This window comes from Cervus canadensis, chromosome 28 (assembly GCF_019320065.1).
Source record: "Cervus canadensis isolate Bull #8, Minnesota chromosome 28, ASM1932006v1, whole genome shotgun sequence".
Lineage (NCBI taxonomy): Eukaryota > Metazoa > Chordata > Mammalia > Artiodactyla > Cervidae > Cervus > Cervus canadensis.
The window spans coordinates 48,042,607-48,066,081 of NC_057413.1; the positions used below are offsets into that span (position 1 = coordinate 48,042,607).

At 52.2% G+C, this 23,475-nt stretch overlaps 2 protein-coding genes across 2 annotated transcripts in view; both read left to right on the forward strand.

The window, feature by feature from the left end:
• The window catches only part of PTK7 (protein tyrosine kinase 7 (inactive)), a 62,793-nt gene extending 55,401 nt beyond the window's left edge, over positions 1–7,392 (forward strand). Inside the window, exons 18-20 of the mRNA XM_043449380.1 lie at positions 4,561–4,712; positions 5,526–5,704; positions 6,375–7,392. Of these exons, the coding sequence (XP_043305315.1) occupies positions 4,561–4,712; positions 5,526–5,704; positions 6,375–6,535 (492 nt within the window). The 3' untranslated portion in view covers positions 6,536–7,392. The remainder of the gene's footprint in view (positions 1–4,560; positions 4,713–5,525; positions 5,705–6,374) is intronic.
• Positions 7,393–14,216: 6,824 nt separating this feature from the next.
• SRF (serum response factor) lies at positions 14,217–23,447 on the forward strand. Its single transcript, XM_043449388.1, has 7 exons — positions 14,217–15,120; positions 16,873–17,139; positions 18,176–18,437; positions 18,996–19,115; positions 20,165–20,356; positions 20,719–20,795; positions 21,025–23,447. Exons 1-7 carry the CDS (start codon positions 14,605–14,607, stop codon positions 21,118–21,120), a joined length of 1,530 nt encoding a protein of 509 aa, XP_043305323.1. The 5' UTR covers positions 14,217–14,604; the 3' UTR covers positions 21,121–23,447.
• The last annotated feature ends 28 nt before the right edge of the window (positions 23,448–23,475 follow it).

Below are 23,475 nucleotides of genomic sequence, written 5' to 3' on the forward strand. Positions count from 1 at the left end.
GAGGATGACAGCCTGGCAGCCGGAGCTCTTGGGGGGAACACGGTCTCTGCTTTTCCTTGGAGATACCCTGCCAGGCCCTGTACCCGAGAGGGCTCAGTCATCCTGGTGGACCCATTGACCTGACCTCTCCTCACTGGCTCACACAGTCATATGGAAGCTCTCCAGAGATTTTGTGGCTTCACCTTAAACAAAAATTACTGTTATTTTCATTTGTCGGCACCTGCTGTTAGTAGTGGCACACAGCATGTGGGATCTCTACTTGTGGCCTGCAAACTCTCAGTTGTGGCATGTGGGATCTAGTTCCCTGGCCAGGGATTGAACTCAGGCGCCCTGCCTTGGGAGTGTGGAGTCCTGGCCGCTGGACCACCAGGGAAGTCCCGTGGCTTCCCTTTTGATAAAGAAAATGCACCAGGAAGATGAGCTTTCGTGCTTGTGGCCCAAGTTCAGCCCATCTGCATGTGCAGTGTCGGTCGGTATACTGGATCTTTAGCGTGTCCAGGCTGGTGGTGGTTCGGGTCAGCACTGCCTAATAGAACTTCCCTCGGTGGTGGAAACGTCCCATACCTGTGCTATCCAGTGCGGAAGGCGCCAGCCCCCTGTGGGGTTATTGAGCACTTAGGATGTGGCTAGAGAGACTGAGGAACTGAATTTTTACATTATTAAGCTTTTATTAACTTAAGTAGTAGGGAGCTACTGTTTTGGACAGCTGAGGTATAGATCGTTTTTGTTTGTTTGTTAAAATGTTTGTTTATTTTATTGGACTGAGTCCTAGCTGCAGCACATGTGATCTTCAGGTGTGGCATGTGTTATTTTTAGTTGCTAGTTGTGACACATGAACTCTTTGTTTCAGCATATTGGATCTAGTTCCCTGACCAGGGATCAAACCTGAGTCCCCTGCATTGGGAGCACAGAGTCTTAGCCACTGCACCACCAGGGATGTCGCTGTTGTTTTTTTAAACATTTTTTGACTGAGACCCACAGTAGCAAAAAAAAAAAAAAAAAATGCGTTTTTTTTTTTTTAAATATCACAATGCAACACAGACATGTATATATATGAAGAAGTTTCCATGAATGATATTGACCCTTACTGAGTGTGATGCTCTTTGATATTTTCAATTCCCCCCAAAAAAATGCTGACGAAGATTCACTAAGTGGGTTTTGTGACCTACTAATAGGTTGTGACCACAGTTAGCAAACCTCTCGTGGGGGCAGCGAAGCCTGCAGGGATCTCAGAACGAGATCTGCTTTTTAGAGTGACCCTGCTGCCCGTGTGTTCGGATTTGGATCCTCTGTCTGCCCCGCAGTGACCCTGAGAGCCAGGCCAGTGAAGCTGCTCAGGGTCAGCCTGGGATGCCGAGGGGCCAGTCCACAGGCAGCACCCCCTGCTCACCTCACTGATGGCAGACCGCCGTTCCTGGGCCCCCTGCCCGATGAGGTGACCCAGGAGGGCCAGGCCTTGGCATCAGCCCGGACTGGGGGCAAAGCTGAGGAGCCCCCCTCACAGGGACCAGGGGTAAGGGTGGGAGCAGCCCCTCGACCACTCACATTCACTTTTGCTCCCTTTTGAACTTCAGGGACAAAGAGTCACACTAAACATAATCAGACAATATCGGGTGCGTCCAGGGTGGTATGGCTGTATATGCGTGCCTATTCAGTCGTGTCCGACTCTTTGAGACCTCATGGACTGTAGCCCACCCCATGGACTGTAGCCCACCCCATGGACTGTCCATTTAGCCTGGTAGACAGAAAATCGCATGGACAGAAAATCCTCTGTCCATGGGATTTTCTAGGCAAGAATACTGGAGTGGGTTGCCATTTCCTCCTTCGGGGCATCTTCCTGACCCAGGGGTCAAACCTATGTCTCCTGCGCCCCCTGTATTGCAGGCAGATTCCTTAGCTGAGCCACCCAAGGAGCCCTGGTATGGCCATAGACAGCCTGGGTTAATCTGTGACATACACTCACTGGTCCACACACAGGCTGCTTTTGTTTCTGTATTATTTTTTATGTGGCCTCTGTGTGTGTGTGTTTGGTGAAACTTCATTTTGATATTTCAAACTTAAAAGACTATAATAAGGTTCAAGGAACTTCTGCAGACCCTTTATCCAGATTCAATTGTTTATTTTGCCTAGTTTGCTTTATTAGTCTCTATCTATGTATATTATTATCTTTATGCATTTTTCTGAACCATTGGAGATAAGCTGGAGGCTGACTTTTGACCTTTTACAATCAGATATATGGCAAATGATACCTTGTTGGGTCTAATTAGTATTTTCTTGATCACCGATGATACTGGTCATTGGCCATGTTCTCTGTTTTTCTTATGGCTGGATTGCGCGGCATGTAGGATTGTAGTTCCCCTATCATGGATCGAACCCGTGCCCCGCTGCGGTAGAAGTGTGGAGTTCTAACCTCTGGACTGCCAGGGAACTCCCCGGCCACGTTCTTCTGCTCGTCTTTTTGTGATCACATATGTGGTGGGTGGCTACTCCCTTATGGATGAGCAGAGTGTGTCTGTGCCGGAAGAGACACACCGCTGGCCAGTAAATTACCTGCCACGGGGACCTCTTTGCATTTCCGTTGCCTTGTTTTTATTTGCAGGGAGATGCTGCATGTTCTCTGTGTCCCTCAGTGTTGCTCCCAAGGTTTAGATACGGTGACAGAGTTGAAGGGGCCGTTGGTCTTTACAAGCACTCCCTGGTGCTCTGATGTTACCTTTGTTTGGCATGGCCTTCCTTCCCCCTAGGTGATGGCACCCTTCTGCAGGTCCAGTTCTTACCTCCTAGACTGCCTTCTCACCAGGAGCCCAGTCTTGCCATCCCTGTTCTATTCCATCAGCACTCCGTTGTATGACATTCAGTAGATGCTCAATTAATATGCATTCAGTGCATTGATGTATATTTTAAAAATATTAATATATCTTAATTATAATTGCATTTAGTATGTTATATTATGGGCTTCCCCAGTGGCTCAGTGGGTAAAGAATCTGCCTGCAATGCAGGAGACACAGGAGATGTGGGTTCGATCCCCCAGATTGGGAAGATCCCCTGGAGAATGGCAACCCACTCTAGTATTCTTGCCTAGCGTGGACAGAGGAGCCTGGCAGGCTGCAATCCAGAGGGTCGCAGAGTTGGATACCACTAAAGTGACTAAGTAACTAAACACAGCACAGCAAGTAATGTATTATATATACTACAATGGACATGGCTCAAACATTTAAAAAAGGTAGCAGCAAAAAATCTCCCCAACTCTCTTACATTCTATTTATTTCTACACTTTGGAAAATAATTTTGCATTATTTTATAATGCTGAAGCTACTGACAGTCCCCATGCAAGGTATCTTAGAGAAACTCATGCGTGTATACACTCATAAGAGCATTCATAGCAGCAGTGTTCTCAATAGCCAAAATTTGTGTGGGAGGTGGGGGTGGAAACACAAATGTCCTCTGGCCCTAGAAAGAATAAATTTTGGGGACTTCCCTGGTGCTCCAGAGGCTGAGACTCTGAGCTCCTAATGTTAGGGGGCCAGGGTTTGATCCCTGGTGGGGGAACTAGATCCCACAAGCTGCAGCTAAAAGAGTTTGTATGCTGCAACTAAAGGTCCCATGTGTGGCAACTAAGACCCAATGCAACCAAATAAATAAATAGATATTTTAAAAATAGACTTTAAAAAAAAGAACAAATAAGTTATGATATATTTATGATGAAAAACAACTCAGTACAATGATATCCCAAAAAAGGGTGACTCTCCCAATGTTAAGTGAAAGAATCAAGGCACAAAAAAGATACACATTTTTGTGTGCTTCCAGCTTTATCTGATTCTAAAACAGGCAAAACTGAATTGTATTGTTGAGGAACATATGTGTAAGTGGTAAAACTATGAAGAACAGCCAAGAAATTATTATCTCAGAAGGATGGTGATTACCTCTTGAGAAGAGGGGAGAATTCGTGATGCGGAAGGAGTCAGTGGGTATTTTCAGGGGGGGGCAGGTTGCCTAGCATTGATGATTTTTTTTTTTTTTTTTTAACTTGATGACTGTTACCTGAGTGTGGGCGTTATAATTATTCATGAAAGTAGACATATATTTAGTGAACTTTTCTATATGTAGTTCACAACAAAAAATAGAAACGGAGTTTCCCTACTTTCTCTTTCCAGCCTGCCGTCCCCCTTCTCAGAGGCACCCAGTTGGTGTATGCATGTAGGTGTATCTACTTTCACTTATACACAAATTTTATACACATAAATGATTGTTTTTTAATATTATAGTTTTTTTTTTCCATTCAGCAGCTGGTTACCGTGTGCTCTTGCCGCCGCGTCTGCCACTCACACGTAGTCTAGCACCTGCTGTGCGTGGGGGGAGCACTTCATTTCATTAAATTCAGTTCTTCCAAGGACCCGGGAGGCAGGTCCTTTTATGAGAAGGAAACAGGCTATTGGGCCTCTGCTCTGGGGCTTCGTAAGCATCGCATTAGCGGCCCTGAGACCCCACCAGGGCAGTGTCAAGGGCAGCCCCCGAAGCCCCCGGCCCTGGGCTGCTCTGACGGCCCCTGTCTCCTTCCAGGTGGCCCTGTGCACCCAGGTGGCCCTGGGCATGGAGCATCTGTCCAACAACCGCTTTGTGCACAAGGACCTGGCCGCTCGCAACTGCCTGGTCAGCGCTCAGAGACAGGTGAAGGTGTCGGCCCTGGGGCTCAGCAAGGACGTCTACAACAGGTAGGGGGCGTTGCAGGGGGCTGGCGAGGGGCAGAGGGCAGACACAGCTGGGCTGGGGGAGGGGCTCAGTCCAAAGCTGGAGGGCCTGGGGGAGGGGGGCCCAGACCCCTCCCACCCTCTCCCAAGCCTGCAGAGGCACCCCAGCCAGTAGACCTCAGCTCCCTGACCTTACGCTTTTCTCTAGTGATAAAAAATTATACATCTTTAAAAAGAATAACTAGTCAAACTTTATAACAGTTTCTATATAATTTAACTATTCATAGGGTTCCCTCTGTTACTTCCTGAATTCAGTCATTATTGTTTTTAAGCCTAAGACTTAAAGCTCAGCACCCACAGCCAGAGATCACTCTGGAATACACGCTACATAGTGCCTCCGGGAACCCCCCGACACCCCAAGTCATCCCAGCTCTGACTCACCATGGTTCGTCTGGCTGTTACTTTAGTCATGGTTGGTTTATCACCAGTAAAGCTCCTTAAAATTTCTTTCCACTTAACACATGCATTTTTCACACTTTTAAACTAATAAAGTACGTATGATTAGAAACTTTTTAAAAATACTGATATTTCGGCAAAGTCTGATTCTTAAGGGAATTTTTTAACCATCAGACCCCAGACGGATGCCTCTAGATTTCATCTGGTGTGTGTATGCTCCTACCCCTTGTTGAACAAAAATGTTTCCAATTTCCCAGAATGCCTTGATACAGGAAATTTGGGCTCCAGCCCGGGTGTGAGACCCAGATCCTTGGGGTGAGGCTGAGGTCCCAGACTGCCCTTCTCCCCACCCCACTACCTCTGTGTCCTTCTGTCCCGCAGTGAGTACTACCACTTCCGCCAGGCCTGGGTGCCCCTGCGCTGGATGCCCCCCGAGGCCATCCTGGAGGGTGACTTCTCCACCAAGTCTGATGTCTGGGCTTTTGGCGTGCTGATGTGGGAGGTGTTCACCCACGGGGAGATGCCCCACGGCGGGCAGGCAGACGACGAGGTGCTGGCAGGTAGGGAGTGGAGAGCTTACTCGGGGCCCTGGGGCCAGTTCAGTCTGCCTCCCCTCGGGGCTGGTGTCTGCAGGTGTATGGATGTGGCCATTCCCCTTGTGAGATTTCCAACACACATTCATACCACTTGGTAAATAGCCCTTGTCCTTGTCGTCGTCACTCTAGCCACTCTGATGCCTGCCCATTGACTCCACTTCAGCCCCCGTGCACTGGCTGCTTCTTGCGCAGCGTGGACCCTGCCCCCGCCCGTCAGTGGGAACTGGCACCAGGGAAGGCCCTTCCCTTCAGTTGCAAGATACTTGCCAAGAACTGCTTGAATCTTTTCTCACCCGCACTGTCCGGTGCCCCTGAGTCTCCCTCTCGTGGCCACCTTTGGGAACTGCAGGCTCTGCAGGGTGTTGGCATGCATGCATGCTCAGTCACGTCCAGCTCTTTGGGACCCCATGGGCTGTAGCCCGCCAGGCTTCTCTGTCCATGGAATTGTCCTAGGCAAGAATGCTGGAGCGGGTTACCATTTCCTACTCCAGGGGATCTTCCCAACCCAAGGGTCAAACCCGTGTCTCCCTACATAGGCAGGTGGATTCTTGACCCTTGAACCACCTGGAAAGCCCACCGAGTATTGGACAGGTGGTTGAATATTTTGACTACCCCTCTTCCCATCTTTCTGCAGATTTGCAGGCTGGGAAGGCCAGACTCCCGCAGCCTGAGGGCTGCCCTTCCAAGCTCTACCGGCTGATGCAGCGGTGCTGGGCCCTCAGCCCCAAGGATCGGCCCTCCTTCAGTGAGATCGCCAACACCCTGGGAGACAGCCCCGCTGACAGCAAGCCGTGAGGAGGGAGCCCAGGCAGGCTGTGCCTCAGGATGGCGTGGGCAGGGGAGGACTTCCTGGGGGGTGCCCGCAGCATGAGGGGCTAGATCCCAGTCCTCCTGGGCCCCAGGGGCCCCGCCCTGGCACCCCAGGCACTGCTGAGGACTGGCAGGGCCTGGGCTTTCTTCCTCTTCCCCACCTTCAGCTCTTCGAAGAGGCTGATTCGTACCCAGACTGGGTAGCTGGGGCCTTGGTCTGGGCGGCTTTCTCTGCCACCCGTACCCCCGTCAGGGACAGTGTGGGTGCCTCAGGTAACCCCAATTTCTGGCCTGGGTCTCCTTCCCTTGTCCAGGTCCAGTTCTGCCACCCACCTGCCAACTTCATGCCGGCGGGGTGAGGGTGTGTGGTACTGGGCTGCGGGTGAGCTGGCTTCAAGGGAGTTCCTTAATATACTCAAGTCCTGGGTGGTTCTGGCTCCCAGGACCCACTTCGGGGTCTGCACTTGGATTGTGGAGGACAAGGCCAGCGAGTCCTCCCCCATGGACACGTGGACTCTGACCCAGCCCCAACCCAGCCCCGCGTCTCCTCCCCCACTTTCTCTCCTTTCCTCATCCTAAGTGCCTGGCAGATGAAGGAGTTTTCAGGAGCTTTTGACACTATATAACCCGCCCTTTTTTGTATGCACCATGGGCGGCTTTTGTATGTAATTGCAGCGCAGGGTGGGAGGGCATGGAAGATGGGGGTTGGTCCTGGAGGAGACAGGATGGTGGCCCCCCCTGCCTCACACCTTTATTGTTGTTGTTTGTTTGTTTTGGGTTTTTTGTTTTTTTTTTTTTTTTACACTCGCTGCTCTCAATAAAGAAGCCTTTTTTACAACCTGCTTCTGAGGCTCACTCCCTACCGTTGTCCATAAATGATGTACCTCCTTCCCCCCCAACACATCAGAAGGAACCGTGTGCCTTCTCGGAGTCTGGCGTGGGGGTGCTAGGGCATGGATACCTGGAAGACACTGGTTCTGGTCTCTGCTTTGTGGAGCAGTTGGAAACTTTTTTTGGGGGGGTCATGCTGCTCAGCTTTTGGATCTTAATTCCCAGGTCAAAGAATTGAACCCGGGCTATGGCAGTGAAAAAGTGGAGTCCTAACCACTCAACCACTAATTCTCTCAAGGAGCAGTTGAGAATGTGGGCTCAGAGGAGGCGAGGCCATCTCATTCCTCTGATCCTGTGTTGCTTTCTGATGCCAACTAATTATTCTCTGCTGGCTGACCACGTACTCACATTCAGGTGGTGAGTGTAGACGTGTGAGGAGGGCACTAGTGAGGGTGGGATAGGAGGAGTTAATGATACCTTCAGGTCTCTGAATCCCTTCAAGACTCTAGGAAGGTGATGAAGGAGACAGGACTGAGCCAAGATGCACTTAATGCCTCACTGCTCCAGAGCTTTCAGCCTCAGCTGGTTTGATTCCTGGCTCTTCATTGCCCAGACCTCTCATGTCATCAGTTACCCTCTCCCAGATTGGAGCTTCAGCATGGTTTCTCATTCAAAAGAAATGAGTCCTGACCTCTGGAATTGTTCTGGTTCCTGCTGTTCCTCACCAGATTTTTCAGTAATGAACAGCTGGGACTTCCCTGGTGATCCAGTGGCTTAAGACTCCACAGTCCCAACGTAGGTTCGCTCCCTGGTCAGGGAAGTAGATCCTATATGCCACAACTAAGACCTGGCACATCTGAATAAATAAAAAAATGTTTTTAAAAAGAATAGGTAATATTTATTAAATACTTGTTTTGTACCAGTCACTTTGCTAAGCACTTAATATGCATTATCTCATATTGAATTTGTTTGACCACTCTGTTAGCCAGATGTTATTGTCCCATGTTCACACATTTGGAAGGCAAGGTAGTTTCCGTGAGGTCACCCACTCTTGTGAATATACAGTGTGGTATATCCTCGTGTGTTGTAGTGAAAAAATCAGAGCAATTTATCTAGAACTGTGTTTTTCAAACTGTAGGTTGCAACCAGCATTAAAAAAAAAAAAAAAGAAATGTAGTAAAAAACTGTCAGAGTACATTGTATACCTTATGGGTAAGTATTGTTTTACAGAATTTTGTGTGTTTTATTTGGTATGTGTTTGGGTGTGTTCGCTTATGTCTCAGTTATTGCAGTGGTGCTTCTGCATAAAAAACCCCACATCTCACAAGAATGATCTATTTTCCTCACTCACAGTCTGCAAGGTGGTGAGGTTTGCTTGGTCTTGACTGGACTTAGCTGCATTCACCCAGGCTTGGCACCAGGTTGTAGGTCTGGCTTGGGTCTACTCTCCTGGCCCCATGCCATGCTCTCATGCAGGAGCAGGGGCACAAGAAGTCCCATCAGATCGTGCCAGCACATTTATTTATTTATTTGTTTTTGGCTGTGCTGGGTCTTCGTAGCTACGCTCAGGCTTTCTCTAGTTGTGGCAAGTGGGGACTGCTCTCTAGCCTTGGTGCATGGGCATTGTGGTGGCTCCTCTTGTTGCAGAGCATGGGCTCTAAAGTGTGAGCTCAGTAGTTGTGGTGCTTGGGCTTAGTTGCTCCAAGACATGTGGAATCTTCCTGGACCAGGGATCAAACTTTAGTCCCCTGCGTTGGCAGGCAGATTCTTAACCACTGGACCCCTGGAGAGGTCCCATGCTAGCACATTTAAAAAGTGTAAGTCTCTTAACATTTTACCAGCCAAAGCAAGTCACAAGTCCAAACCCAACACCAGCACCAGAAAGGATGTGGATATCTCATTCCAACACAGGTGTGAAAAGTGGGTGCAATAATTGATTTCACCCCAGTTTGCAATGTTAAAAATTATCTCCTGTGGTTGAAATTCTGGGAAGGCAGTACTCTAGAAGGTCATTCATCACTTGAGCCTCTTCTAACCTGGTCGTCTTTGACTGCTCTACAGCCGCTAACACAGCTGGTTACGCCCGCCTTTTTGGGGTGCTTCATCATTGTATCATGCAGGATATTTCAGTGTAGGGTGTGGGCTCTCTAGTCGTGGTGTGCAGGCTCAGTAAATATGGCACCCTCGGGCTTAGTTGCCCCACGGCATGTAGGATCTTAGTTGCCTGACCTGGGATTGAACCCACATCCCGGCATTGCAGGCTGGATTCTTAACCACTGGACCACCAGGAAGCCCCCACATCTGCCTTTTTGAACTCTGCTGTCTTGCCTTTGGTGATGGTACCCCATGTACACTTTCTCTAACCAGGCCTTCTACAGCCCTGGCTGTGGCTTCCCTCTTCTGCCTGCTTCAGGGATGGCTGTTCTCCTGGTTTCTGTCCTTGGCCTTCCTCTCTCTACATTCTCAGCCTCAGGAATCTCCTCTTACCTCGTGTGGCTTTAATTGGCCCTCCAGTGTGGACAGTTCCCAACGCATTAGCTTCAATTCCAGCCTTTACCTCAAGCTTCAGACTCAAACTCCCTTTTTTCTAACAGGGCATTTCTCTCTACCTGTTTCCGTGGGCCCAAACTGAACTTAACCTCTCTCTCAAACCTGTTCCTCCAGCCAAGTTGCCTGTTTCCATTGTCGGTACCATGGTTTATAGAGGAGTCATCCTTACTTAGAATCTCAACCCATCGTGAGCCCTCTTTGAGCTCTCCATGCAGCTCATCACCAAGATCCATTTATTCTGTCTATACTCTGTTTCTGCCTTTGCTTAGTTTTAAGGGAAAACTTTTTTTGCATAAAAGTGATACTGAGGACTTACCTGGTGGTCCAGTGGCTAAGACTCTGTGCTCCCAGTGCAGGGGCCCTGGGTTCCATCCCTGGTCAGGGATCTAGATCCTGCATGCTGCAACTAAAGATACCACATGCTGCAGCTAAAAGATCGCAAGTGCCACAACTAAGACCCGGGACAGCCAAATAAAAAAATTTTTTTAAGTAATGTGATCATGGAAGAAGTCAAGTGGTACAGATGTGTATAAAGCAAAAAACACATTCCTCTAGTCCCCAAAGCCCACTTTCCAGTGGTAAGCACGATGAGTGTTTGCAGCGTGGCTGTCCTGACTTTTCCTGGGGACACTGACTCATGACCTTTTCATTCCCACTGACACTGCCATTGAGACCTCTTTTCTTCTATGTGAAGTTAAGAATCCCTGTGTAAAGGTTAATCCCTAATGCAAACAATTTTATTTATTGGCTGCGCTGGGTCTTCGCTGCTTCGTGCAGGCTTTCTTTAATTGCCATCAGTGAGGGCTGCTCTTCCTAGCAGTGTACAGGTTTTCTCATTGTGGTGGCCTTTCTTGTTACAGAGCACAAGCTCTCGAGCGCACCAGCTTCAGTAATTGTGGCCTGCAGGCTTTAGAGCGCAGCTTCAGTAGTTGCGGCGCATGGGCTTATTTGCTCCACTATATGTGGAATATTCCCAGACCAGGGATCAAACCTGTGTCCCCTGCACTGGCGGGCAGATTCTTATCTACTGCACTACCAGGGAAATCTGAAAACAATTTTTTCCCCCATCTTATTTATTTGGCTGCGCTGGGTCTTGGTTGCTCAGTTGTGGCATGTAGAATCTGGTTCCCTGACCAGGGATGGAGCCGGGGCCCCTGTGTTGGGAGGTCGGAGTCTTACCTGCTGGGCCGCCAGGGAAGTTCCATGAAAATAGTTTTAGAGTGTTAGCAATTTTTCTTTTTCTTTTGTGATAGCAATTTCTTTAAAGCAATCTTAAGTTTGTTCTGATTTTATTTGGGTGATAAAAATCGGAAGAAAGAAAGGTCAGGTAGGAATGGCATAGAATGAGGGGAGCTGCCTGGAATCTTGATGCCCTTCTGGAGGTCCTTCATGGTCTGGATGGACAGGGGGCTACTGCGGTCGAGGCCTTATCGGAGAGGCACCAAACTCACATTCCAGGGAGGCCAGGAACGGGACTTATCTGAGTTCAGTGGGCTGTGCGGAGTCTGTGGGGAACCTGAGAGCAAACGCCTCTTCTATGGCCATCATTCAGCTGCCCTCCAGCCTGTTGTGCTCTTGTGGTCATGTAGGTCCAGCGTTGCTAAAAATTTCAATTTTTTTTAGAAAGGCTGTATGTTCAGATTTTTATGTAAAATATCCTGATTTGAAAATATTCTGTGGTTGAAACAAAACACACTTATGAACCAGTTTTTTTTTTAAATCATGTGTTTGTCTTTTTTAAATTTGACTACACCAGTTCTCAGTTGCAGTAGACAGGATATTTGATCTTCTTTGTAGCATGTGGTATCTAGTTCCCTGACTAGGGATCAAACCCAGGCCCCCTGCACTGGGAGTGTGGCATCTTAGCCACTGAACCACCAGGAAGGTCCCTGAACCAGTTTTCACTTTGGCTTTATCCAATAATCAGCAGTTTTGTTTCCTGAACCTGCAGTAATGTGGTGTGGGTGGAGGACTACTCCCTCCTCCCCCTTGCCCCCCCAGCTCTCGATACAAAGGGTCATGAAGATGAAGCCATGGCAAGCAGGCGCAGGAGCTGTGGCACTAATACTGGTGATGCCACTAACACTGGGGTTGGGTGAAATGGGGGACCCATAAACCTGTGAAGGGAAGCCGAGCATGCTCCTTGTGGACCCCCTTCGCTGTGGACAAGGCAGACAGCTGTGGTTCTCTGCTGAGAACCCTTCATGTGTTCTCAAACAGAAAAGTATTTAGAAGCCAGGTGAGAATGAATCCCGATGGCTGTGGTTGTAAGACTGTGAAGCTCAAGACAAATCCCAAGCAGCCATTTGTGGCCCCTGAAGCCTGTCTGGAACCTATTTATCTATTTGACCTGTTCTTCCTCTTGAGCTAACACATTCCATATGTTTAACTACCTGTTGTGTGGAGTAAATTAGGAAAAGAGGAGGAAAAAACTCCTTAAAAAACTATTAGGAAAGGGGGATGAGGAGGGCTCTTAATTCCTGTATTTGGGGTTTAATGAACAAGCTGTGTTTTTAGTTATGTTTGTGCATGTATGTATGTATACATACACATGATATCTCACAAATCTTGAACATACTTAATTTCAGTAGTATTCAAAGTCCTTGGATTGCAATTCACAGTAAGATATGCAGTTGACATTGTCATCTAGTACACACACATTGAACCATATGAAATCAACAGTATCCCACCCTCGACCTATAAAATGGCAACTTTATATTGTTCAAACTAAAAATAATGCAAAGAGAAGTAAACAAGAATATTTACTCTTGGTTTTTTTTTGTGAGACCCATTAAATTAATAATAATTTACATGCTGGATGCAGTATACTAAATATACTTATCACTACTACTTGATTCACCACCGACTGCTTTATTTAATCTTTACAGTAATTTTAAGGTGGGAATCATCACTCTCTCCCAATCGCCTTAAACATAAGGTGATTACCTCACCACTTGGACCACCACTGCACTTTAATCTGTATCTTATCTCATCTTTATTAAGAACCTTGAGGCATGGGTACCAACAGTGAAGTCATGTGGAGTTTGGGGAGGTCAAACACTTATTTCCAGGAGCAGGGCTAGGAAGAGGCAACTTTCAGATTTCAATAATTTCTGTAATAGTGAAGTTCAAGTCACTTTCACTGCCTTGTAGTTAAGAACCAGACCCAGACTGTAAACCTGGGTTTTGCAGCACTCCAGTCTAACTCCGCCCCGCCCCCCACCATGGGCTTTTCATGGTTTTCAAGAGAAGGGTGTGTGTGTGTGTGTGTGTTGCACTGTGTGTGCGCGTGGTGTGTGTGTTGCACTGTGCGTGTTGCAGTGTGTGTGTGCCGCGCGTGTGCGCACTTGCTTAAACTTTGTTGGTGTGTGTGTTGCACTGTGTGTGTTGCAGTGTCTGTGTGCCGCGCGTGTGTGCACTTGCTTGCTTTCTGCCCCTCTACACTTTTTCCCAGGCCTCTGCACTGGCTGGGGGTGGGCTTTATCCCTGGGACCACCCCCTCCCCCAGTCCAGCCCGCAGCTGGAAGTCTTCACAGATCTTCATCTCTCCTCCCCGCCCCCATTGGCGACCGGGAGGCCGACTGTCTCCCCGGGTCTTTTCCAGATGTACGTCTGCCAAAGATCCCCGCCCCCCGCAACCAGTATAGAGAATGATGAATGAGGAGAGGGGAGCCGTCCTGGTGGGAAAGTGTCGTCTCCTTGAAAAGAGAGGGAAAGGGAAAGGAAGTGGCTGGGGGGAGGGGAATTGGTGGAGCCGAGAGGCCGCGCGGCGCGACAAGTCTGGACAGCGGGGACCCAAGCCTCCTCTGCTCGGCCAGTAACGTTGACTCCCTCAGGAAGGCTTGGGGAAGTGCTCTAATCCCTGCACTCCCTGGGAATTTGGGCTGCATATAATTTACTGCAATCCACACAATCCACTCAGGGACTATCCCAGTGTTGGTTGGCTTCCAGCCCTTGCAGCGCCGAGTTCCCAACGCGGCTCCCTCTCCGCAAGACTGCGCTTCAGTGCTCTTCCAGGCTTCCTCTCTGCAGGTTCCTCCCAATTCTCTCTACCATTCTCTGGCCAGGGGGGCGGAGTCGTACCTCCTCTCCTGTTCCTTTAAGAGGCGTCGGCTCCTCCCCTTTTGGAGTCGCCGTCTGACGCGGGATGACAGCAGCGAGTTCGGTATGTCTATGCAAATAAGCGCCCCCTGTGGGCCAATGGGGAGCGGAGGTGCCGGAACCGCGGACCAATGGGGCGGGGGTGCAGGGGCTCACCATATAAGGAGCGGCCTCGCCATAAAAGGAAACATTGTATCTCTTTATATGGGGGGAAGGGTCGGGGGATCCCTCGCCGCCAGCGCGTGGTCCCGGCCCCCTCCACCCGCCGTCTCGGCCGCGGCCGGCAGCCCCTGCCCCCCGGGGGACGCTGACGGCCGCCGGGCGCGCCGCCCTAGCGTACGGACAGGGGGCGCTCCGCGCGGCCTGGGGCAACCCGGGCCACAGGGGCAGGAAAGTGAGGGCCCAGGTCGGCCCGGGCGTGCAGGGGCCCCGGGTTCGCAGCGGTAGCGGCGGCAGCGATAGCGGCATTAGCAGCAGCGGGAGCACCGGGTTGAGCCGGGAAGCCGATGGCGGCGGCGGCGGCGGCTCCGATTCCTCGCTGACTGCCCGTCCGCCCTCCTGTATTGAGCGCCATGTTACCGAGCCAAGCTGGGGCCGCGGCGGCGCTGGGCCGGGGCTCAGCCCTGGGGGGCAGCTTGAACCGGACGCCGACGGGGCGGCCGGGCGGTGGAGGCGGCGGGACTAGAGGGGCTAACGGGGGCCGGGTCCCCGGGAACGGCGCAGGGCTCGGGCCGGGCCGCCTTGAGCGGGAGGCTGCAGCAGCAGCGACAACCACCCCGGCGCCCACCGCGGGGGCCCTCTACAGCGGCAGCGAGGGTGACTCGGAGTCGGGCGAAGAGGAAGAGCTGGGCGCCGAGCGGCGCGGCCTGAAGCGGAGCCTGAGCGAGATGGAGCTCGGTGTGGTGGTCGGTGGGCCTGAGGCGGCGGCGGCGGCCACGGGGGGCTACGGGCCAGTGAGCGGCGCGGTGAGCGGGGCCAAGCCGGGTAAGAAGACTCGGGGCCGCGTGAAGATCAAGATGGAGTTCATCGACAACAAGCTGCGGCGCTACACGACCTTCAGCAAGAGGAAGACGGGCATCATGAAGAAGGTACCGGGCTGGGAGGCTGGCCGGCCAACGGGAGCCCGGGAGGGTGGGGACGCGCAAGGGGAGCCCGGGAGGAAGGCAGAGCCGAGGCGGAGGTGAGAGGCGGCGAGTCCGCAGGAGGTGTGTGGGAGGGGTTGACTGTTGCCCCGGGAGGGTGAAAGGGGAGGGGCCGCCAGGGAAATGTGGGGAGAGGGGAGATGCCGCGAAGGTCCGGAAAAGCGAGGAAAGGCGCCGAGGTGGGAGTGACGGGCGCGAGAGAGGAACCGGGCCCTTGCAGAGCGGAGGAGTGAAGAGTGGTGATGGAAGGCTGCGGGGCTCCCGGGGAGGTGGTGAATGAGACCGAGGGGTCAGTAGGTCCAGTGCTCTCTGGTGTTCCGGGGAAGGCGCCGGAAGAGCGGGGAACAGATGAGAAGGTTTGGGGAAGAGGAGGCTGGATCTGTATAACAACAATGAGCGAACATGTGTGGGAGGAAGGTGGGCATCGCTAGAGTGGTGCTGGTTGGAAGGACGGGCAGGGCTGATGACCGAATGGGGCTCAAGAGCCCCAGTTAAGGGAGCAGGGCAGGAAAACGGATGCTACCCTGAGCATCAGAAACCAAGTCCTGCGATGACCATGGGTCTTCGTGCATCTACTGGAAGCCGGCACACTCCCTGCAGGACAGGCCTCAGAACCATTTGCCCTTGACATAAGTGGGATTTCCAGCCCTAGGGAAAAAATCGGTGCACGGAGTTTGGGGAGAAGGTTTGCAGAGGTACCTAGCAATGCCTCCTCTTCTAGCTGATTATCCAGTGAAAAGAATGAGGAAAGGAGTAGTCTTTGGGCTATAGAAGATAAGGGAAGGGATGCAAGCAGAGGAACTGGGAAACAAGAAGCTTGAACTCTGGAAACGTTGGCCGGTGTTTATATCCATCCCATATAGAGACCAAGGCTGCTTCCAGTGGGTTGTGGAACTTTATTGGGAGTGAGGATGCCACCTATGAGGCCAAGGGGCCTCCTTGAAGGCCCCTTCCTGGCTTTATGGCAGGGTCAATTCAGTCGCTCAATGTCTGACTCTTTGTGACCCCATGGACTGCAGCACACCAGGCTTCCCTGTCCATCACCAACTCTCAGAGCTTGCTCAAACTCGTGCCCATCGAGTCGGTATTATGGCAGGGTAGTAGTTGCTAATCTAGCTGCTATCTCCCATCACTCCAGACACTGTTGCCTCAAGACAAAGAAAGTGAAAAGGGGGAGCAGAGTCTTATAGAGCAGGACAAAATGGCAACAGGTTAGTGCCTGTGCAGTTTCTGGAAAGAAATATGGGACATTTCGAGTTTAGGTGGCTCCTTATCCCTGACATCTATGTGATACTCAGTGTAGTAGCGACTTCATCCTGGTCCCTGTGACGGTGAGGAGGTGGTGGGAGCCATCTCTTCGTGAGGCTCTGGCACCAAGCTGTAGTGAGGAGCAGCTCCCTGGGCCACTCTGTGTCTGCTGAGGTTATATGCTTTGTCACCAGGAGCTGTGACTATTTGCTTGGGGTCTCTGCTGGTCAGTGGGGCTGTTCCTCAAAGGAGGGGCATGGGGTTTTTCTACTCTTCAGCTAACCTTCAGATATCCTTCAGACAGGACCCCCTTAGAGTCACTGGAGAGGAAGGTCATTATGGGAGTGGGAACTTGAGATCATAGTGTACTTCCCTCTCTTTCCTACTAGCCAAGGAAGGTAGCGATTAAACATTTTGCTGTTCTACCCATCTCCTCCCCCCTACCCCCAGGCCTATGAGCTGTCCACGCTGACAGGGACACAGGTGCTGTTGCTGGTGGCCAGTGAGACAGGCCATGTGTATACCTTTGCCACCCGCAAACTGCAGCCCATGATCACCAGTGAGACTGGCAAGGCACTGATTCAGACCTGCCTCAACTCGCCAGACTCTCCACCCCGCTCAGACCCCACCACAGACCAGAGAATGAGTGCCACCGGCTTTGAAGAGACAGACCTCACCTACCAGGTGTCGGAGTCCGACAGCAGTGGGGAGACCAAGGTGTGTTTGGGTCTCCTGTCTGAGGGGATGGAAGGGGAAGGACCTGACCAGCAGAGAGGGGAAGAAGGGGTCTCTCTCCTTGGCCTGGACAGGTGGATAGGTGCCTACTGATGTGGAGTGGAGCCGGGTTAGTGCCCCGCATCTTAAGGTACAGGTGTCCATCCTCGCTATCCTGACAGGAGGCCGGCCCCCTAGATAAGCGGGCGGCCTCCGTGCCCATATAAGGCCGGCTCCGGCTCCACGCCGGCCTCCCGCCTGCAGCCCGCCTGCCTGGCAGGGCTCTTGCATTCCTCCCGCCAGCTGTCTCCCTGCTGGGGGCGGGGGCGTCGCTTAGCCCTGCCCTCCTGGCTGACTGGGTCGCCCGGGAATAGGAAGGGAGCACTTATGGGTTCCAGGGTCCTGGGAAGCCAGCACTGTCAGCAGGCCGGCTGATTGGCTACGCTGGTGACTACCTTACTAGCCAGCCGCCTGCCTCTTCAGGATGTCCGGGCCTGCGCACGTTAGGGAGTGTATTCACTCGGCTGTTAGGGATGCCGGCCCTGGTTACGCCGCCCCCTTCCTTTTCCCGGTTAGGAGCGGGGCGGGGCTTCCTCCCCTTACTGCGCTGGGGAGCTCCACCTTCCGGGTGGCTCTTCACGAACTGGCCAATCGGAGGAAGCGGCACTGTTTGCCTTAGCAACGCCTCCGCCAATCAGGGGCTTGGAGCTCCACTGTTTCGCCAACGTCCCGCGCTGACCCACCTCCAGGGTCTGAACCCCCCTCAGTTCTCTGGGCTTGGTTCTCATCTCGTGGCTTTCTCCTTCTTCTAAGAACAAAGGCTCCCTGAGGGGAGAGTCAGTGTTCTAGACTCCCCAATCTTTTAGTGGTAGGGTTAGTTTATTCCCAGGACATTTTGCTGAATGAATAGTCTTTGGTGCTTCATTGCCAGACCCCTCAAGATCGCTCTCAAACCCTAAGTTCCCTGAAAAACTGAAAAACCTATCTCAGAAGCAGGATCTGGGAAAGGCTCACCACTCCATCTTTACTCTGGGTGTAGGATACACTGAAGCCGGCGTTTACCGTCACCAACCTGCCGGGTACCACCTCCACCATCCAGACAGCACCCAGCACCTCTACCACCATGCAAGTCAGCAGCGGCCCCTCCTTTCCCATCACCAACTACCTGGCACCAGTGTCTGCTAGCGTCAGCCCCAGCGCTGTCAGCAGTGCCAACGGGACTGTGCTGAAGAGTACAGGCAGCGGCCCCGTTTCCTCCGGAGGCCTCATGCAGCTGCCTACCAGCTTCACCCTCATGCCCGGTGAGTCACAAGGGGCAAACTGAGCATGCTAAGAGTGGGTTTAGGGCTGGTGCAAGAAGAAGGTCTTTTTTTACTCAGAAGGAGGGTGGACAGGGGCCAGAGCCTGAGAGAAGCCTCTTATGTCCCATTGGTAGGCATGCCTCTCCCCGCTGGGACTTGAACTGTCCTTGTCAGTAAATTTCCACCATACACTCGGGTCTTGCCTAGCAAGCCCAGCTCTGTGCCCCCACTGCCACAGGGACAGCAGACATTCTACCACTTCCCTACCTTGACTGGAAGGCAGACTGTGTCCTTGATGGATGAGTGCCTGCTCCTGTGTCAATCAAAGAGGGGAGAGGCAGGGTCTGGGGCAGGAGAAAGAGGGAAGGGAAAGAACAGAGTATAGAAGCCCCTGGAGATAAGATTCTGGACCTCAGGGGCCTCTTTGGCTCTCAGGAAGGACAGTGATGGGAGTTGGGGGTAGAATGTCAGCCCCTTGGGCCTGGGGGTGTTTGAGGGTGCTTGGTGAAGGTGGTGGGTAGGTAGGACAGAGCACGAGTAAGTCTCTGTGTCTTATAGGTGGGGCAGTGGCCCAGCAGGTCCCAGTGCAGGCCATTCAGGTGCACCAGGCCCCACAGCAAGCGTCTCCCTCTCGCGACAGCAGCACAGACCTCACGCAGACCTCCTCCAGCGGGACAGGTATAGCTTGAAACTCTGTCACCTCCCTGCCCTGCCTCATTCATGAGTCCTAGCAGCAGGTGCCCAGGATTATCCATCCTGTAACTAAGGTCAGGATGTGACCTTTCTTAATGTGGAGACTGAGGCTTTTGGGTTAACTAACCCTTTCCGTAATCCTTATGAGAAAGTCAGGTGAGGATGGCTGGTTTTGAATCCTGCCCTGCAGTGGGGCTGTGAATTTCAGGAAGAAATTGGGGACCATTGAGGTCACTCTCCATCTCACTCAGGTGAAAAGCCTAAGGCCCTGAAAGAAGTTCCTTTCCCACAGACACACATTTGCTCAGTTGCCAGGAAGTATTTACAGAGCACTTGTCTCCTTGTGGGAGGGTATCCTAGCTTTTGAGTAATCATAAGTCCCCCCATGTCTCTAGTCATTTTAGAAATGATGAGACACTTTCAAAATAAAATTACTTTTAAGTTCTTGTTAATCGCAACCCTGTTACACAAAGTGTGGTCTGTGGAAGGAGGACCATCATCACCTGGGAGCTTGATAGAAATGCAGACTCTCAAGCCTCACCCCAAACATACTCAATCAGAATCTGCACTTTTAACAAGATCCCCCAGTGACTGTACACACATTTAACACTGGAGAAGTGCTTGTTTAAAAGCTGGTTCTGTTAGCCTCATGTTGAGGAAGAGGGAGGAGGAGTAAGAACGGATGAGAAATGGGGTGGAGGTTCTCTCTCAGAGAAGAGTATCTGAATCTCCTTGGCTTGGGTCAGTCATTATAATCTTTGTTTTTCCCAGGGCCTTGGGGTCTTGGAACAAAGCAGATAGATAATCGAATAAAATGATGTGATAGGATACACTGAAAGGTTGGTGCGGTTGTGTTCAAGCAAAAAATAAGGCTTTTCTCAGTCGATGACAGGAAACAGAGGAAGAAGCTTTGTCTAGGTTTTGACCTGGGAAATGGCAGGAGGGCTCTGGAGGCCTGGGGTTCCTGGGGGTGGGATGGGGGCTCTCAGTCAGCACCAGTGCCGACCTCCCTGATGTGTGTCTGTGTTTGCCAGTGACGTTGCCTGCCACCATCATGACGTCATCTGTGCCCACAACTGTGGGCGGCCACATGATGTACCCCAGCCCCCATGCGGTGATGTATGCGCCCACCTCGGGCCTGGCTGATGGCAGCCTCACTGTGCTCAATGCCTTCTCCCAGGCGCCATCCACCATGCAGGTGTCCCACAGCCAGGTCCAGGAGCAAGGTGAGTCAGGGGCAGGGCTGCAGAAAGGAGGACCATTTCCTCCCTCACACACACACACACACACACACACACATACACACACTCACACACTCACATGTCTCCCTTCAACTCACATGCACACGCTCACACATACCCAAACCAGATGTTCACACATTTATCTATATGTATACACACACAGATGCTTGCACACACACTCGAACACCCACACTCACATGCACACTTGACACATTTGGACACTCACCCTTGGGCACTTACATCTGAGACTCACCTAGTCAACTTGTGCACTTACCATCACACCTCCAAGATCTGGAAGTTTCTCTTGAGCAAGTGATTTGAGTCTCTCCTGTGGTTATCTCGTGCAGGTGGCGTCCCCCAGGTGTTCCTCACAGCACCATCTGGGACAGTGCAGATCCCAGTTTCCGCAGTTCAGCTTCACCAGGTAGGTGGGGGCACCTTCCATTCCAGCCAGCCAGCCTCTTCTTTATCTTAACTTGGGGTATTTCATTACGGGGTGGTCCAAGCCAAGATCCTTAGCCGGGAGGCCCGTCTATTTTCCTGGTCAGGCCTGGGTGGTGGGCAGGCGGGCGGGCGGGCAGGCAGCGGGTAGCCTGCGCTGGCCAGTCAGTTCCAGCCCCCCACCTCCTCCTTACACACCCCCTTCCCTCCAGATGGCTGTGATAGGGCAGCAGGCCGGGAGCAGCAGCAACCTCACCGAATTACAGGTGGTGAACCTGGACGCCGCCCACAGCACCAAGAGTGACTGATCCGCCCTGCCGCCCTGGACAGATGGCCCAAGGGACGGCGCCACTTATTTATTGTTGCCTTTTCACGTTTTCTTTACACACATGTTGACGGGCCGCAGGAGGGAGGCGGGGAGGAGCGTGGGCAGCCACAGGACTGAGCCCTCTCACTCCAGCCAAAGAAATGGGCCAGCCTGCCCTCCACCCCGGCCTCCCGCCCCCTGCCCCGCTCTAGCTCCGCCTCCCATTTCTGTTGATGGTGGGGCTGCCCTCCCTCCTCAGACTCCCCTTGCCAGCTTGGCTCCATGTTTGCCATGAGTATTAGCTTACCCGATGGGACCGTGCCCCCCCCACCACCACACACACAGGTCTCTGTGGGACTAGGCACTGGGTCCCCCTGAGGAAGCAGCCGGAGGGGCCTCTCCCCAGTCTCCTTGCTGACCTCACGTCAGCACCGTGTCTGCCACAGGCTGGGTCAGAAGAGCCCGCCCCCTGCCCCTCAGGGAGCCAGCTGGGGAGATGGGGCTTCTTCCCTCAAGCCGTGCCCGTGGCCCCTACAGCTCCTGAGCAGTGGGGCCTGTGCGCCAGCACAGCAGATTCCCAGGGCGACCTGCCCTGCCCTGCCCTGCCGCTCCATTCGGAACTCCAGGGGCTGCTGGCTTGGAGGGAACCACCCGTGTTCCCTCTCCCCCTGTCTTCCCCCCTCTCCTCCCAGCTGCTTTACTTAAAGTTGATTTTGAACTTTTTATTTGAGGAGACGAAGTGAAAACAAATCTATAAATATATATTTTTAAAATATTTAACTTTTTTTTATGGCGTTTTTCTCGTCCCCCTCCCTGCCCAAGCTCCCCTTCCCTGGGGAGCCCTGAGGCTCCCCGGAACTGGCTGGGCCTCTGGGGACAGAGCCACCCCATGAGCTTGGGGCTCGCCAGTGTGGGGGGGGAGATTGCCCGGTCCTGGGTTGTTTCCAGGAGAAAACCGGGGGAGGGGCCCTCAGGCCATGCCCCGACGGGGTGGGGAGGGTGACCCACAGCTCTGGGCCTCTTTTTGCCCTTCAGGGCTGTTGCTAGGGAGAGGGAAGAGGGAGACCAAATGTGGGTGGGGGGTGGGAGGGTGTCAGAGGCAACTGACTTCATTTGTGCCACACGCATGGGCATTGCAGCCTTGCGCGCCCCCAGGCCTGCAGCTGCCTGGGGCCCAAGTTGCAGTGAGCAGGGTGGGGTCTGGGAGGGGGTGAGAGGCAGGATTGGGGGGCAGAAGAATTGGGAGCAGCTCTTGGGCTGAGTGTGGGGTTAGGGGAGCCAGAAATGGCAGCTCTCCCAGGGAGTGAGCAGCTACTGTAACTTTTTAAAATTAAGACAAAAAGCCTTGAAGAAAATGACTTTATTTTTCTAAGTGTAACCTCAGTATTTATGTAATTTGTACAGGGGCCGTGCCCCACCCCCTCTGCCCCCTTTGGGGTAGATCTTGAGGGTGGGCCAACATAGGGGGAGGGTCTTTTACCCTGTGTCAGAGCCTACCTTCACCACCTGTATCAAAGAGGGAGCTTTTTCAGAACAGGGCAGTGGGGGGGTGGGTGGAATTTTATTAACCCCTTAGGTCTGCCTTGAGTAGAAATAAGCCTGCTTCTGTGATTAGGTGAAGGGGTGGGGGAAGTTTTTACACACAGCCTAGTTAACATGGGGATGATTTGCCGACATGTTTGAGACCCTCCGGACCTCTAACCTCCTTTGCTGTCTTGCCCCAGTTTGGGGTGCCAAGATGGAAGCCATCTTTCTGGCTTTCCCCAGAAGATAGCAGGGGGCTTATGGGTGGCTTACAGATTGGGGCATGGCAAATCAGGGGTCAGAGAGTGGGGGAGCTTGGGACTCAGGTCTGCAACTGCCCAGCCCCTTTTCTCTACTCTTGTTTTCACTCCACCATCACTCACTCACTCCCCTCTCCCTCACACTGGGGAGGAGACCTTGATGAATTCCTCCTCTCCTTCCCACAAAAGACAGACCCAGTGAGTGAATCAGGCAAAGTGCTTATAATGTGTGTCGTGTGAGCGTGGCCTTGGGAGAACATGCGTGCGTCAAGGATGAGGTGGCATTTTTATGTGCAGCGACCCTTGGTGTTTCCCTTCCTTGGTGGCTCTGGGGTGTGTGTGTGTGTGTGTGTGTGTGTGTGTGTGTGTGTGTGCCTGAGTGAATGTGTGTGTGCGAATGTGGGGTGTGTATGTTAGTGGTTTCTACTTCCCCTGGGATGCTGACCCAGGAATAGTGGACATGGTCACAGTCCTATGTACAGAGCTTTCTTTTGTATTAAGAAAAAAATACTCTTTCAATAAATGTATCATTTTTGTGCACAGACTGTGGGGTCTTTGCCTTTCTTTTCCCA